At 45.6% G+C, this 15,989-nt stretch overlaps 1 protein-coding gene across 5 annotated transcripts in view; it reads right to left on the reverse strand.

Moving 5' to 3' along the window:
* Positions 1 to 15,989, reverse strand: part of FBH1 (F-box DNA helicase 1) — a 120,497-nt gene that overhangs the window by 6,062 nt on the left and 98,446 nt on the right. For 4 of the 5 annotated variants that reach the window (XM_075142156.1, XM_075142146.1, XM_075142180.1 and 1 more), the window contains 12 exons: positions 15,817 to 15,952; positions 15,378 to 15,568; positions 13,050 to 13,163; positions 11,303 to 11,397; positions 9,215 to 9,383; positions 7,268 to 7,496; positions 6,344 to 6,431; positions 5,580 to 5,666; positions 4,329 to 4,465; positions 2,610 to 2,709; positions 2,314 to 2,435; positions 418 to 493 (listed from right to left, as the gene is read on the reverse strand). In XM_075142156.1, the coding sequence (XP_074998257.1) occupies positions 418 to 493; positions 2,314 to 2,435; positions 2,610 to 2,709; positions 4,329 to 4,465; positions 5,580 to 5,666; positions 6,344 to 6,431; positions 7,268 to 7,496; positions 9,215 to 9,383; positions 11,303 to 11,397; positions 13,050 to 13,163; positions 15,378 to 15,568; positions 15,817 to 15,952 (1,544 nt within the window). The remainder of the gene's footprint in view (positions 1 to 417; positions 494 to 2,313; positions 2,436 to 2,609; positions 2,710 to 4,328; positions 4,466 to 5,579; positions 5,667 to 6,343; positions 6,432 to 7,267; positions 7,497 to 9,214; positions 9,384 to 11,302; positions 11,398 to 13,049; positions 13,164 to 15,377; positions 15,569 to 15,816; positions 15,953 to 15,989) is intronic. The other variant, XM_075142164.1, reaches the window with a different exon arrangement.

Below are 15,989 nucleotides of genomic sequence, written 5' to 3' on the forward strand. Positions count from 1 at the left end.
GTGATAGAAGATGCCACGGAACAGGTTTAAAAATAAACCAAAACAAAACAGGAAAAGCCTAAGACAAATGAAAAATGAAGTTAAATCAGAAAACATAGGGAAAATATCCCAATCTGTGAGTTTACTGGGCTCTTGCACTCAAGACAAGGCATTGCAGAGGAAAGCTGGGGAGGGCTGCATGACACAGACCCCACAATTTCGGCATTTCTGGTATTAACACCAGCCACTGAAGCGGCTGAAATAGCACAGCCCATGACACTACCATTGAGAAGCCAGTTTTCAACAGGTAACTGCATGAGGAAATATAAAATAAAACACCAAGATGCGTGTTGCTTTCCATCATCGTAGCAAAAACGAAAACATGTCTGCCGCTGTAGGGAGGATCACACACAGAGAGAAGGGTGAGGATGTACTCACCTTTTTTCCGTTCATCTGCGGGTTGACTGAGTTTCCAAATATCATAAATTCTGCTCAGGCCAAAACGGGCAAGCCCCTAAAATAAACAACAATTTATCTTAATATGCAGGTGTAAAGGTGCTGTCTAGAGTTTCTAGATAAACCAGCAGGGCCCAGTGGTTATTGTTGTTAAGAAGGAGGGAAAAAGGGAAATGTGCTGAAGATGCAGAAGGAAGCTGGTTTCCCGAAATCCCCGGGGCTATAGTACAATCAAAGGCCGCTGAAAAAGCAATGATCCAGCCCGCTCTGTGGACGGACAGACAGAGAGCAAGAAGAGAACAGGACACTGTCTAATTGCCATCATAACAGAGCTACGGCAGAATTTTATATTCAAAGTCTTTTCAAAGACAAAAAAATATTTCTATAATGTTTTCCCACTCACTAACAAGGAAAGTTTGGGGTTTTGGTCATTTTAGCTTCCAATAGCTGCATATGCTTTATGAAAACGAACTTTAAAAGTCTGTTGTGCCATAAATGCTGCTGGCCTACTGACTCCATGCTGTTTCGCGGGAAAGCCAGCTCCGGGCATGACTGCATCCTCTTTCCTAAAGCGATGGGCCACCACAATGAAGATAAACTTGCTAAACTGACTATAAATGTTTCAATTTCAATGTAAACTAAAACAAAAGGCTTTGCTTTGACAAGTTTTACTTTCAGAAAGTATTTTCCCCCACCCCTTGTTTCCAAATTCAGTTTGTTTTATTCCATCAAAAGAAGCGTCAGTCTGAATTTAGACTTATTCCAAACTGAAAAGGCAGATGAGGATTTTGGTACTGGGTAGGCAGTTCAAACATTCATTCCTTTGTAATATGCAGTTTCCCAGTGCAAAAAAGAAATTAAAATATCAGCCTAAAATTCAAAAGACGAGGCTCTTCCTCAAACACATTCAGCACTAGAATAACTGTGCTTCTACGTTTCTGGGTGCAGAATGAGATCTCAAATTAAATCATAGGTATTGATGATTCAGAGTTTGAAGACTAATGATTCCTGTGAGGCTTTTGGAATGTGGAGCCTTATTAAAACGCGAATTTCTGCAGATGTGCACACACACACACACACCTCTCCTTCTTCAGATACATGGGTGCTTTTTGCAGATGAAAATTCAGTGCAAACCTCAGAACTGTTGCTCCTTCAAGGAGTTAACATTCAGCATTGCTGAAAATCCCAATTTCCCTCACCAACAATGCTGGTGAACCAACTTTCCCTGGCTTTCCTGGGTGGATTGAGATGGGGAACAGACCATCACAGGACTGGAAATTAGGAATGAGCACAGCACAGCCCTCTGTGGCATCTACAAACCCAAAGGTCACCTTCAGGTTCAACCATTGTCTTCGTCTCTCAAGAGAGCTTGAAAAATGTTTATTCTCTCAGGGCACAGCCAACTGTGCTTCATTGCTTTTACACTCAGCCTGCAATTACAGCTGATTTTTATTTCCCTAAGGGAGGAACGCTGTGCCACTGCCAGCGGCCAAAGGCAGCCAGCAGCGCTCCGTCTAATGCAAATACTTGCAGCGACTTGTTACAGCCGTATATCACTCTGCCCCTGCCCCAGCCCCATCCAGCAGACTGGAGCTGCTGCCGTCTCATCTGAGCCTGATGAAAAAAGGCACAGATGAGCCTAAAAAGGGAGCCTCGCCTGCACAGATCTGAGGAACAGCTGCTCCAGATAACCCTTCCCCAGCCACAACAGATTGCTGCTTTCTCCTTGAATATTAAGTTTTAAACCTGGGTGCTACAGACGACAGCAGATCAGCCACGCCTATTTCAGGACACTCGTAGGTGTCGCTGCTACAAGTGCCAACAGGCTTGGGGACTTGAGGTTGGGACGTGAAAGACACATTGGCAATTTCCCCTTACCCCAATCACGTGTATTTTAATCGGTCTCCCTCTTCCAGTAAGTTTCACAGCGTCCTCAAACACGTTAAAATTGCTTCGTGATAAGATTGTTATCTTCCCTTCCACGCTACCTCTCACATCACCTGCATGAAGAAATTCCCAGTTAGACAGGGCAGTTAGAAAGCAGGTATCTAAAAACCAAAGATATTGATAAATCAGGATTAATCCTGAGACACTTTGTTTATTATGCAGTAGCTCTGTGACCCCAGTCACTGAACAGAGCAGACCGAGCCGAGTGGTGCACCGACACGACTTACCCTTTTGGTTTCCACCCACTAACGTCTTATTCCTGATCTTCTTGCAGACATCCAGAATGGTTGCTCCAACGTAAGCTATTTCAGGACCAAATCTGAAACTCTACATGGAAAAATGAAGCAAACAGCAGGAAAAGAAGAGGAACTTGTTAGAACCTACAAAAGTATTACTATATATGGAACTACACAATTCCCACCAACCTTCTGGACAACGTTTCTCTTAGAAAAAGCACCCAAATCGCCGCAAACTATTCCTAGAAACCCCGGTCACTCTTACACCCAAGGCAAGAGGAACTGTGCTGTGAGATGGGACTATCAAACAGGGCAAAACGTGGTTTCCAGCTTCTCCACTCCAACAGCTGCCACTGCCAAGACTCTTCCCCAGTAAGTTAATGCGACATGGCACATCTGTCCTGCAGCAGGGCAGGGGCCAGAAGTGGTGGGAAAGCAGCCAGGTCCCTCTCCTGGCTGGGCTGCTGGAGCCCAGGGCAGCAGAACAGGGCTGGGGGTTGCTCCTTACCGTTTCCTAACCTGTAGATTTGGGGCCAACAGTCAAAGCATCGCGAGGTCAAAGCCCTAATCAAGTTTCACTAACACCACGATGAAAAAACACCAGTGCCTGGCTGAGCACAACACCTCCACCAGCAAAGAGAAGTGGAAAACCTTGTTACCCAAAAAACTCCAAGAGCGAGGTGATGCAAGGCTGGTCCCAAGGCTGTCACAAGATGTGCCACTGCAAATAAATGCAGTCCCCGTTCCTATGTGCCTGTCCCTGGCTCCTGCCCCTTGGCAAGGCTGCCATGGTGCGAGGTGAAAAGGCAGCTCAGGTAGATGGGTGTTTTGGTGGCTGTTCTGGCTTAGGAGCTGGTTGCCTTGCAGCTTGTATTGCTGGTTTAAGCTGATTCATTCTGCAAGGATTCCCAAAGGGATAGTTCCTCCCTTATATTAGCTGTGAGCATTGTGTAGCCACGTGGCTAATCAGGCCAAAAAACTAATCAGGGTGAGCTTTCAGTTGGCATAATAGCAGGTTAAGTAATGCAGCCTGGAGACACAAGCATCACTTATGCTGAAAGAAGGTGGGAGCCCTCTTCCAGGGCAAACTCAGATCAGCTGAAGCTGCTCATGAAAACTAGGCCCTTGGCAGACAAACAGGGCAGGAGATATCACGGACAAAGGGGCACTGGTGAGGCAGAGGTGGCAATGCCAGAGTTTGTACAGAACCAGAAAAAAAGATTGTGTGTACAGCCAGCAAATATGTCCTCCTTAATCAATGTGGTTTTATTTCAAGGAAGTCAATGCCAGAAGAAAATTCATCTCCTTGCTCCTAAATCCTTCATCTCTGTGCGTGAGACCCACTGTTGTAACTGACTGGCAATACGAGGAAGGAGGATATCTGCCCCTGCCCACGCAGCTGGAGCTGAGAACTAACCCAGAAAAGAGGGGTTCTCCTTGAAATAAGCCATATACTAAGGTCTCTACCCCAGTACCCATTGTTCAAGCCACATGGCTTTCCTAGTGATGGGATCACTCCACTAAGAGGCACAAAGGAGCTCTGCAGAGCGTGAACAGCAAAACATGTCACTAATCCAGGCAATGCAAACACTCCATGGTGACAAACTCAAGAAGTTTGGCAGTTAGATGCCTTCTGAAGAAGGATGTGAAACATCTTCCACTGCATTAGGTATCTCTCCAGGGAAGGACAGCAGCAGACCCTCGTCTTACCTGGGTGAGGTAGTAGACATGGGTGTGAGGCACTGAATAGAGAGTATTGACAGCGCCTCGGAAGGTATAGATCTGCTGGTGAGGGTCTCCTACGAGGATTATGCCGCATGTCTGTGATAGCACAATATCTACGATGGCTGCAAGAAAACATCGGAGCATTAAGGAGCCTGCTTATAAACCAAGAGTGAGCTGTACAATATCTCTTGCCTGTACAGAGGCAAGATCTCTTGCCTGATGACTCACAGCATTTAAGAAGGGGTTAACACAGCTGCAGGAGACAAGTTGGGGAGAAGCAAAGGGAAGCACGCAGCTGACTAGGAGCTCTACAAACATCCTCCCACTATTTTAGTCTGATGTTATTTTTTCCTGGACTGCAGCTGCTCAGCATCGTAATCCCACACATGAGCCCAGCACAAATCCACCACCCACCCCCAGTGACCCGGACGCGCTGTACGTGTGCACGCTGGCTCAGAAAGCCCTTCGGTCCACTTTGACCAAGCCTGCCCAAGGCTCAGTCGTGCTGGCAGAGCAACCGCTTGCATCCCACGCAGCTGCGAAAGCACAGCCAAACCCCTGCCAGACCAGGTCTCCAGTGAGTACAGGTGGGAGACGGTCTGATGAAGCCTTTGAGCTGATTTAGTATCTGCTGAAAAGACAGGCCTTCTTCCGCACCCCTTTTTTTGCTCCTCAGCACACAGTTCGGTCCACTTAGGTCCCTTTGCAGAACCAATTCATCTTGCTTTGCAACAGAGAGCTACTTCCCATATTCCCGGCAAAGAAAGCCAGCAGCTTTCCGCTACACGACTCAGAAATCCCTGGGATGGTGCAAGGAACGGGCAAGACTTGCACCCAGTGCCGGAGTGGGACGCAGCATCTTTGCTCTTCTGATAACTGAACCATTTAATGTCTCACCACTCTTGTAATAAACTATGTCCTCGGCTATGCTGGTATTCTATTTTTCCCTGTCAGCAGCAAAGCAATAGCAAAAGGGTCTGGACGGCACGTCTGGATGCCCAAAGCAACTGAAAGCAACCCCTCAAGCTGATGCACATGTACTCTTGCAGCCTGCTTACAAGCTGCATTACTGAATTTGCAAGGATCTGGGACCAAGCAATGGGTCAGTTATAATGTTACAGTTGAGGGGCAGAATTTTTTTTAATTGTGCTACTTCTCACACACGCCCAAGCACGCAAACATCCTCTCTGTAAAGTGCTTAGGAAGGCTGCAGATCTGTCTCCTGTCACCGCTCACCTGGAGTGCAGTCCTGTGCTTCATCGACAAAAATGGCATCGTATCCTGAGAGCTGAGGCTTGCTGAGCTGCCAAAGTTTCAAATACCCTGAGAGAAAGAACAAGGCATGTCAGTGAGAAGGTAATTTTCTCATCATAAAACACCATGATCTTTAAAACAAGTCCACTGAAAAAAAAAAAAAAGTTTCTGGCCCTACTTCTTGCTTGGAATTTGCACGACATTTGGAGGGGTTGCAAAAAGCTCTATTGCTCCCAGATGTTGCTCTGTCTCCCTTGGCTGAATGAAGGATGAAAAAAACCCAAAACAACTTGACTGCACTGGAGGAAGGCAGCTACACTGATGACTCCAAAGCTCTTAATGCACAAAGAAAATGACAAGGAAGAAGGTTTTCCCCAGTACGAACCACCTCTGGCACTATCTGCACACATGCTAAGAAGCAATAGGAAAGGACATGCCGGCAGCAGCAAGGAACAAACATCAGCACTCGTCCGCCCACTGTCTCACCCATTATTTCTATGATTTTGCTGCCAATCACACACAGCTCAATAGTTCCACCATCTTCTGAGGCCAAACAGCAAAAATGAATAACCTTCCAGCCTTTGGGCCTGTTTTGAGCTCCTGGTGAGCTAGTGGCAGGAGAACAGGAATTTTTTATTTTTTGATGCTCATTCCTGGTGCACAGCCAGAAGTAAGAAGTATGAATCCGTTCAGTTTTCTACTACAGCTTTTTATCTGAAGGCTATTTCACATCTGTACTGTCTTACCATCACAAGTTATCTTGTATTTCTTCTCTACATCTCCATCCAGCTTCTTCATGTTGTGCCATATCTCTTTCGCCTCTTCCACGTTGATCTAGAAGGAGAAAACAGAAGGGTCTGGATAGATCGCTTTGAGCAGAAAAACAAAGGCTTCTCTGAAGCCTTTCTCCTCCTACTTCTCTTCTGTGTCACCACCAGTTAATTACTTCTCCTCAACATAGTCTTTTCCAAATGCAGCCCCCTGAAAAGGACATTTCTTTGGCCCAGCTATTACGACAGTATAATACAAGACCTTCTAACTTCTGCACATTAACACGTTGTGTTTATTTTGGCTTCTCTGAACAGCTCGCAAGGTGCTTAAAGCTATTTAATATTTTGAGGCTGTCAGTTCATTCCCTGCCATAAATAACGACTGCAAATTGGATTTCTGCTAGCTGGGCTGGATCTGATCGGATGTGGTCACTGCGGAGCAGAAAGGCTAATTTTTCTCCACAACTCCAGCTCATGTTGTTTGCAATGTCAGTGCTACCCTTTAAGTGTTGCTAAGATGTCTGTACTCTAAATGAGAATTTTTGGGTTTGGCTCTGCGTATCAAAACGACTACAAAAATGTTTATTGTCTTTACATGTAATATCACAACGCTGTTCAGGCACTGATGTAAATACATGCAATCTCTTCTCTCTTTTCCTTGCAGGGAAGAAACATCTGCACTGAGCAGAGACAGTGATAATCTCCTCTCTAGAAATCAGCTGTGCAAACAGGGAGAACAAACAGGCCCCAGCTCCTTTGGATTTGTCACCAGAGGAAAAAAAATATTTTGTCAGTTCTTTCAGCTGAAGCACAAATACCTGTGAACTATGAGAAATGTGGGACAACTACAGCCCCTTCCAAACCTTGCAGCCCAAGTCTTGCTTCATCTCAGATACTCACTTCCTTTTCTGCTCGACTGACAAGTTTTCTCTCGCCACGAGTATTTTTGAACCAAATAGGAGTATGCTCTTCACAGATCTCTTTATCTGAAGAGGCAAAAAAGTTTTCAAGGGTCTGCGAGACTGTCTTCCCTCTTATGAACAGAGATTGTCCCTCGCGGTTCCGGATAAGGGAACTCACGGAGTAAACTGACATCTTGGAGAAGTTCAGCTTGCCCTTTTCTTTATAGCTGTGCCACAGATAAAAAAAAATGAGAGAGACATGTTGAAACACACATGAAAAGACCACTGGAAAAGCAAGCTCACTCTTGCTTCTGTTACACACTGACACTTGCAGAAGCTCTGTTTTACACACCCACTTTGACCTAGTAATGGAGTATCTTTAAAATCTGCACATATTTATCCTCACTATATTCCTGGTGGAAGCACAAACTTGTTCATTTTACAGATTTTATAGATGAAAAGTCGAGCCAGAGAGATATTCCCACTATTCCCATCATTCACCCCTGCAATTAGAGATTTTCAGAGCCAGGTAAGAGGATTCCCCTCTTCTTTCATGTTGTATCTCATTTTTCCTTCTGTCTGCAGTTTAGATGTGCCAACATAATTGGTGAATAGAATAGAATACGATAGACTATTTCAGCTGGAAGGGACCTACAACGATCATCTAGTCCAATTGCCTGACCAATTCAGGGCTGACCAAAAGTTAAAGCATGTTATTAAGGGCATTGTCCAAATGCCTCTTAAACACTGACAGGCTTGGGGCATCGATCACCTCTCTGGGAAGCCTGTTCCAGTGTTTGACCACCCTCTCGGTAAAGAAATACTTCCTAATGTCCAGTCTAAACCTCCCCCGGCACAGCTTTGATCCATTCCCATGCGTCCTATCACTGGATCCCAGGGAGAAGAGACCAGCACCTCCCTCTCCGCTTCCCCTCCTCAGGAAGCTGGAGAGAGCCATGAGGCCGCCCCTCAGCCTCCTTTTCTCCAAACCAGACAAACCCAGTGTCCTCAGCCGCTCCTCATGGGACATTCCTTCCAGCCCCTCCACCAGCTTTGTTGCCTTCCTCTGGACGCATTCAAGGACTTTCACATCCTTCTTAAATTAAACAATGGGGCCCAGAACTGCACGCAGTACTCAGGGTGAGGCCGCACCAGCGCCGAATACAGCGGGATAATCTCCTCTTCTGACCAGATGCTTGTGCTGTGTTTGAGGCACCCCCGATGCGGTTTGCCCTCTTGGCTGCCAGGGCACGCTGCCGGCTCCTACTGAGCCTGCTGCCGCCCAGCACCCCCAGATCCCTTTCTGCAGGGCTGCTCTTCAGCCACTCATCTCCCAATTTATACCTGTGCCTGGCATTACTCCGTCCTAGGTGCAGGATCTGGCATTTGAACTTGTTAAATTTCATGCCATTAATCATTGCCCAATGTTCCAATCTATCTAGATCCCTCAAGAGAGTCAACAGCACTCTGGTGGTGATGCCAGAAACTGTATCATTAGAACAACTCAGATTAAGAAAACTTCTCCTCTGCTAAAGAAAAGCAGCATTTAGAGTGGTTGTACCACTGAAATGTAAATGTGAAATGGGAAAAAGCCATTCTCAGTGGCTTTCTATCTCCCTGTGAAGCGCTCCTCGGCTACAAACACAGGCAGGATGAACAGCCCCCAAAACTGCAAAGGGGCTTATGTCAGCACAGTCTATGCCAGAGCAGGACAATGAGTCTGCTTCCCCAGGCTCACACGGATGCTAAAATCACTGGCCCATCCAACCTGAAAGAATTTGGAAATTGTAAATCTGGCTTGAAGCAAGTGAAAGAAATAATTTCTCTCATTATTTTTGCTTCCTCAAGTCCTGGAGGCTTACTTCAAAACCAGACCTTCCTTTCCTGACATATCTTTTTCCTGCTCCACTGGCCTTCAATGAAGGAATCTAAAAACCCCACTCACTGTTTGCCGACACTTCCAAATGCTAACGAATGGAAAGTCTTGCATGTAACGTTTCTGGGGAAGACGCTTTTTCCCTTCTCTGCAACAGCTTTGTTAAATGTCACGTAAAGGAAATTCATATCAGCAAACTTCTCTGCATACTTGACCAAGGTTGAGGTCTTTCCTGTACCTGAAGAACAGAAGAAAGTAAACAAAAAGCATCCAGAGTCAGGTATGAATGAATCCGCACACCTCTCATCAGCTTCACCTTCCCCCTCCTGCTGTCCTAACTGCACAGCAGGACTATTTGTAGCTAATGGGAATTTATTCACTGATTCAACTGAAATCAGCAGAAGCTGTGGAGCAAAGTAGCTTTGAAAAATCAGTCTGCAGCCAAAAAGCCTTTAAAAAAATATCTTTTTATCACCCAATATTCTCGAAGTCTGAGCATAGTGAAGGTACCAGTTCTCTTGAAAGACGGCTTGGTAAATAAAATGTTAAAATTGCTCTTTTGAATGATTCATGAGCTCATTTCCTTGTAAGATCTCCCACTAATGCCACTCTCCTTTACTCCAGTTTGCTACAGGACAGCACTATCCACATCTCACGGCAAAGTTGCTTCACTCACGGAATACCAATCACAACAGAAACGTGAGACAAGAAGGGCTCTGCACATTTCCTTCTTTGCCCCTTTTCATATCCTCAATGATGACACAGCGTCAGCGAACTTTGTCACCTTGCTGCTCACACTCCTCCCAGATGACTCGTGAATGTTGGGCAAAGCAGGTCCCAGCACAGGTCTCTGCAGGACTCCAGTGGTTACCACCCTCCGTGCGGAAAACTGACCATCTGCTCCTACTTTTGCTTCCTAGCTTTTAACCAGTTATTCATCCACGAGGACCATCTTTTACCATTTTGTCTGGTACAGATATCGGTCTTGCTGGTAGATTGCCCCCACGTCTCCCTGTGTAACTCCACCGCCACGGCAGCTTTCACACTCAGCTACCGGTTCCGTCACTTCACCCTTGAGTTCCTTTACATCTTCTGTGTGATGCAGTCCAGATCACGAAACGAACGGTACCAATGCATATTTCATCTGCAACCCTTCCCATGTGAATGTGAGACTGACCCTCTGGTGGACCCCCTACAGAGAACGATCCTGAGGCTGGTCCTTTCCAAGACCTTCTACATGGAACACAGATGCAGAAACACGTTTGTGTTTCTGTGGCAGCTTTTCTGCCACTGCATCGTTCACCCTAAGCACCCTTTACACTGCAGTTAGCTAACAGATGCTTTGGCAAGCATCCTCATCCACATGTTTGAAGAAGGATTACGAGTCTTTTAAGCTTTTTGCCAGTGGTTCCTCAAGCTCTTTTCCTGCCCTGCCTTGTTGGAGTTACACGTAACCTGTCAAGAGTTCATGAACGTTCCTGTTTTTGCCACTTGGACACAGTGACTTTGTACAGACATAACAAACCACCATTCTGTACCGTGGTGATTCGCTGTACCTGTCCTTTTGCAAGCCTTTTGGGCAGAGAGCATGCATTAGCTCTGAGCCCCCAGTGCGGTGTCTTTAAAGGAAACTCTCTGCAGGTGGAGGGAGATGATTTACTTTTCCTTTTCTTTTTAAATAGGCTCCCTCAATTTTATGCAATTCCCCTTTTCAAAATAGTGGACAAGTGCAGAAGATTTCTTGGCTTGTGTTGCTCTTACAGAGATGCTAAATCTAAACAAGTACGAGCGACTCCGTCTAGTGGCCTGTGGACAATAACACTGTGAAACAGGCTCAGCACGTGACTAAGCAACACACGGAGAGTTGCTTCTCCTCTCCTGGGTTCCCTGACAAGCTGCTCTGGGCAGTCATCGACAGTGCCCACTTGGTTTCAGTATCGTGTCCAAATATGACATTTACCCAGTTTGCATGGGAGTAACCACCACCACGCTTCCCATTTCTATTTCTCTGCAAAAGCTTGCTCTGATTTTTTGTATTGATTAAATGTAAGGTTGATCCCCCTGGCATCCACACAGCTCCTTGGACAGAAGCAGGGAGGGAAGGAGCAGAATTAGAAGTTATGCATTTATTCTTACAACATAATTTTTGGCTCTTACCTGCAAATGCCATAATTTTCACTCTTTGACCACGCTCAATTTTGTGATTCAAAATCCTTTGCTGTTCATGGGTCAGCTTTACTTCAGGCCAGCTACTAAAACCAGAAAAAAACAGAGCAAAAGGAATTAAGAAAATAAATCCTCCCGCATAAAACAAACAAATCGACTAACAGCAGAAGGAAACCAATGAAGGATTTATCCCATCCCACAATCAGGAAGGTGGCACTGGAGCAACTTGGTTATTATGCAAATGAGAAAAGCAGGGAATAAGAAAAGATTGGAGGTAGCAAAAATAAAAATTAAACCTTGGGGAAGGTTACATAGGAAAAGATCTTCTCAAGGGCCCTAAGCCATACTTTAAAAATGAATTTGGCACACCGGTTCCTTAGGCTTATTGAAAACAAACAGTGACTTAGGTTTGGGGTGTTTTGTTGCTTTTGAGAGCACGTACCTTAAATTGCTCTCCGATTTCTCAGCATGTAGGACATATCAATTATCCCTGCCTCTCAGGGGAGCTGGGAGTTTTGATTAACATTAAGAAAGGCATTCAGGGCTTCCGGCTGGAGTGCAATTGTTTTATTCATAAAGGTCTGAAACCTGTAATCAGCCAACAGTGGGAGCCATCTCTTTGCACAGGGTCCTCCCCGATAGCGTGCGTAAGGGCGGAAAGCCTTATTTAAGTATCCTTGACATTTCACAGCTGGCAGTTAGATGGCTGCCCCCAGGACGCATCTTTTACTGAACAAGCAAAATCTGCTCAGAAAAAGACTTCAAATGGAGGGGTAGAATGAAAGGGCTGGGAAACCAAGAAGCAGCGAACCCAACATCTGTTCTTTGATTTATTTTTTTTTGTTACGACCTCTCTCACTGTTGTACCTTGGATCATAAAATGGTGATTTTATTGGATTTATATTTGCTAAACCTCTGTGACGGATGAAAGCACAACTGTTCCCCTTCTGTAGGTAAGGACAAGAAAGCTAAATGACTCAACCCAGGATAACTGCAGCAAAAGGGGAACCAAGCCTGGATCTCCACAGGCCAGGAAAGCGTTTTACTCCTTACTGTCCCTCCTTTCTAGGCAGCAAGCTACCAACCAGTACTAATTTATAACAGTTATATATGCATAAAACAGTTAGTATGTAACAGTTATCCAACATCCAGAAAAGAGGAGCCAAATCAATATCCTGCAGCTGGTATCTCGTTCCTCCCGTGCACAGAAAACAGTGTTTATAAATGAACGGCCACATTATCTGCGCTACAGTAACATCACCAGCAAGCCAGCCCCCATTCTGGCTGACTGCAGCTTGCAGTGTTCTAGAGGAACGCACTGTTAAAATTAAAGCAGGCACTCTCCCCTCCTTCCAGAGCTTCTTATCCATAGGGAGATTGGTGATTTGGAAAGGTATTTTGGGGTGATTTGGGTTCTGCGAAATTTCAGTGGCCGTCACAGTGGAGCACACCGAACTGTGTTGCACTGATACATAGACCCATCGGTGAATAATGACTTTTAAATTCAGTCAGTGCTTGGTAATTCAATTTTTACAGGTTTAAGGCCTGATTCTGGTTTTCCGCTGAGAATTCAGGGAGAAGATGGCAAAGAGTAGAATAAGGTTTTTGTACTAATCTTTATGAATCTCAGAGTCTTGTCAATGAGCCCCTGCCATGAAACATTTGCTCCAAGGTTCAGCACTCCACCAGGGCCCTGCGTACTTAGGTGCATTGCTTGGATCACCTAAAATAGCATTACCTGGACCATAAGTCTTGTCTGCAGCGTGAAGCCAGTGTTTCCTCTTCTATTGTCTGCATAGTTACAGAAGAATTTTCCATCAGATACAAGCAGTAGAAAATATTGTAATGGATCCTGGTAGAAAGGACAAAAGAGAATCTATCATTGAGAAATCATCAATAACAAATTAAACATCTGCAGCCACCTCACAGACCGCCAACATCTTGAATACTTCCAAGAGAACAATGCATAAAGCCCCAAGCACTCAGGGAGTTGCAGGAGACAATATTAATATTTTAAAGCGCAGTTAGTTACACCTTGAAAAGTAACTGCAAAGGCACCACGGGGACAGCTCTGTTTCTGGCCTCTCCCCCACTCCTGCTAGGTTTGTGTTTCAGGGTCTGCCATGCAAACATGACCTGGGATCAGAATCCACAGGATCCTTTTGCTTTTCTGAACCGCTACCAGCAAGAGTCTGGGGGAGCCCAAGAGAGAATTTGGGCTAGCTTAGGCCTCTAAAATGAACCAGTTTCATCAACTGTCTTATTTTATACAAGCGTGTTAGCCCCGACAATACTTCATGGTGCTTTATTACTGCAAAGAGAGGAGCACAGCGACTCTGCGACTCTAATTACGCCGGCAACAGCTGGTTTAAAATTAACCTCCGTCGTACATCAGGGTTGACACCACTGGTGGTTTTACCTCTTTTAGTGCAGCTTTGTTCCTGTGACCAAACAGCTGCCACCTCAGGCCACGTTCCAGGACAGACTTAGTGTCTCAGATTAGGTGACCTGCACGCTCAGACTCACTAGTTGCTCTATGAGCTGCAAATAGGTACCAGACAGTTCCTTGAGGACACGTTTCCTCCTTACACCCTAAAATCACAAACCTCGTGTGGTTTGAAGAGATAATGGCAGAAGAGACACGGTCATTCCTATTTCTTCTAGTCTAGATTGTTCGAGGAGATGGAGATGGGACGTGGGTGATTTTGACCATGAGCTCTCATTGCTTGTGAGCAACACTCTCTCCTTCCACATCTTCAGCAGGCGTTTACTCAAGTTGATGACCTCAGCCAGCAATTATCAATCACTAACAGGCCAAACAAGCATCCTGATTTCCCTGGTTGGTAGCCTGAGCACACGGCCCATGGTTGAGTAAGCAGAGAATAAACACTTCTCTTGTGTCTAACACAGGCTGAACTACAACTTGCAGAGGGCAGCCTTCAGAACCGTGTTCTTTCTGGCTACAGATTCCTTTTCCAGTGCAGTTCCTTTCCAGTCTTCTCAGAAGAAGAATTTACACGTGTCCTTAATCCTCATCTCATTCTCATTGCAATTCTGAAGCAACCTGTGGGCTCTTACCTGCATTACCAGGCACCTCTGTGAACAAAAGGCACAGGACGGATCGCTACGCACATGCAGTGGGTGCCCATGGGACTTGTAGTGTGATTTAAGAGGAGCGAAGTGAGTAACTGGTCTCAGGAAGGTAATAACTGCATTAAATTGTTGCAGCTGATGTGTATCTATTTCTAATCAGAAAGTTTCCACAGTTGCTTTAAAACCTGCTTTTGTTTCTGAAAAAAATTATTTTTCTTGAACATTACTACCCAAAAAACAAGCAGACTATGAAACAGTCTAGGAATTAAAGCAAATCTAAAGGCAACATTCCTGAATGTTCCTGCAAAAAGCTAGGGATATGCACACTGTTCCTGACAAACTGCATGCACCGAGGTACTCAAGAACCGTAACCAAGAGGAACGTAATTGCTCATGAGCATATAACCACTGTATATAGAATCATAGAAACATTTAGGTTGGAAAAGACCTCTAAGATCATCGAGTCCAACCACTAATCTAGCACTGCCAAGTCCAGCCTAAACCATGTCCTTAGCGCCACATCTACATGTCTTCTAAATACCTCCAGGGATGGGGACTCAACCGCTTCCCTGGGCAGCCTGTTCCAATGCTTGACAACCCTTTCGGTGAAGAAATTTTTCCTAATATCCAATCTAAACCTCCCGTGGCACAACTTGAGCCCATTTCCTCTCATCCTGTCGCTTGTTACTTGGGAGAAGAGACTGACCCCCACCTCGCTACAATCTCCTTTCAGGTAGTTGTAGAGCGATGAGGTCTCCCCTCAGCCTCCTCTTCTCCAGACTAAACAACCCCAGTTCCCTCAGCCGCTCCTCATCAGACTTGTGCTCCAGGCCCTTCACCAGCTTCGTTGCCCTCCTCTGGACACGCTCCAGCACCTCCATGTCCTTCTTGTCGTGAGGGGCCTAAAATATATGTTACATATTGCCATGCCTAGAAAGAGGCAGGCAGGCAGGAAGCATCTCCTCACTCCTTACCTGTTGGTGATGGCCATGTTCCTGTCTCTCATCGCGTACAGCAGTGTGGCTATGCAGTAAAGCGTCTCGGTCACTTCCACAACAGAGAGGGTAGAGGAGGGTCTCCACAGACATGCCATCAGCTTTTGGATGTCACTGACGCCATCGGAGAAAAGCACCATGACTGCAATTATGGCCCACATGTTCTCAGGCTGGTATAGGCAACAAGAAGAAAGAGTGAGCAAAAAGCTTTGAGCCTTTAGGAGCAGGGAAACCCTGCTTCAACACTGAAAAAACACTTATGCCACGATGAATAGTTAAATCCTCTTCAGTCATCCTGAATAGTACCAAATAACACTCCAAAGGGAAACACTTTAGAAGCAGGAGGGCAGATATGACCTTAAAGCACCAGCAGTTGTTAAACCTTTTAAATAAACCCATTAATAACTGTTAAACCTACCCCCGTCCTGCTCTGCAAATGTGGTAGTTTGTTGGCGACGCAGACTTCAGCCTTTGAGAAGAGGTGATGACTCTTCAAACACCGGAGAACCGCACTGGGATCTACGCTCCGTCTGGTGTGTATGGCAGACACGCACCTGCGCAGAACGGGAACGGCAGCATTTGCAAAGAAGC

The sequence above is a fragment of the Calonectris borealis genome, chromosome 1 (genome assembly GCF_964195595.1).
Source record: "Calonectris borealis chromosome 1, bCalBor7.hap1.2, whole genome shotgun sequence".
NCBI lineage: Eukaryota > Metazoa > Chordata > Aves > Procellariiformes > Procellariidae > Calonectris > Calonectris borealis.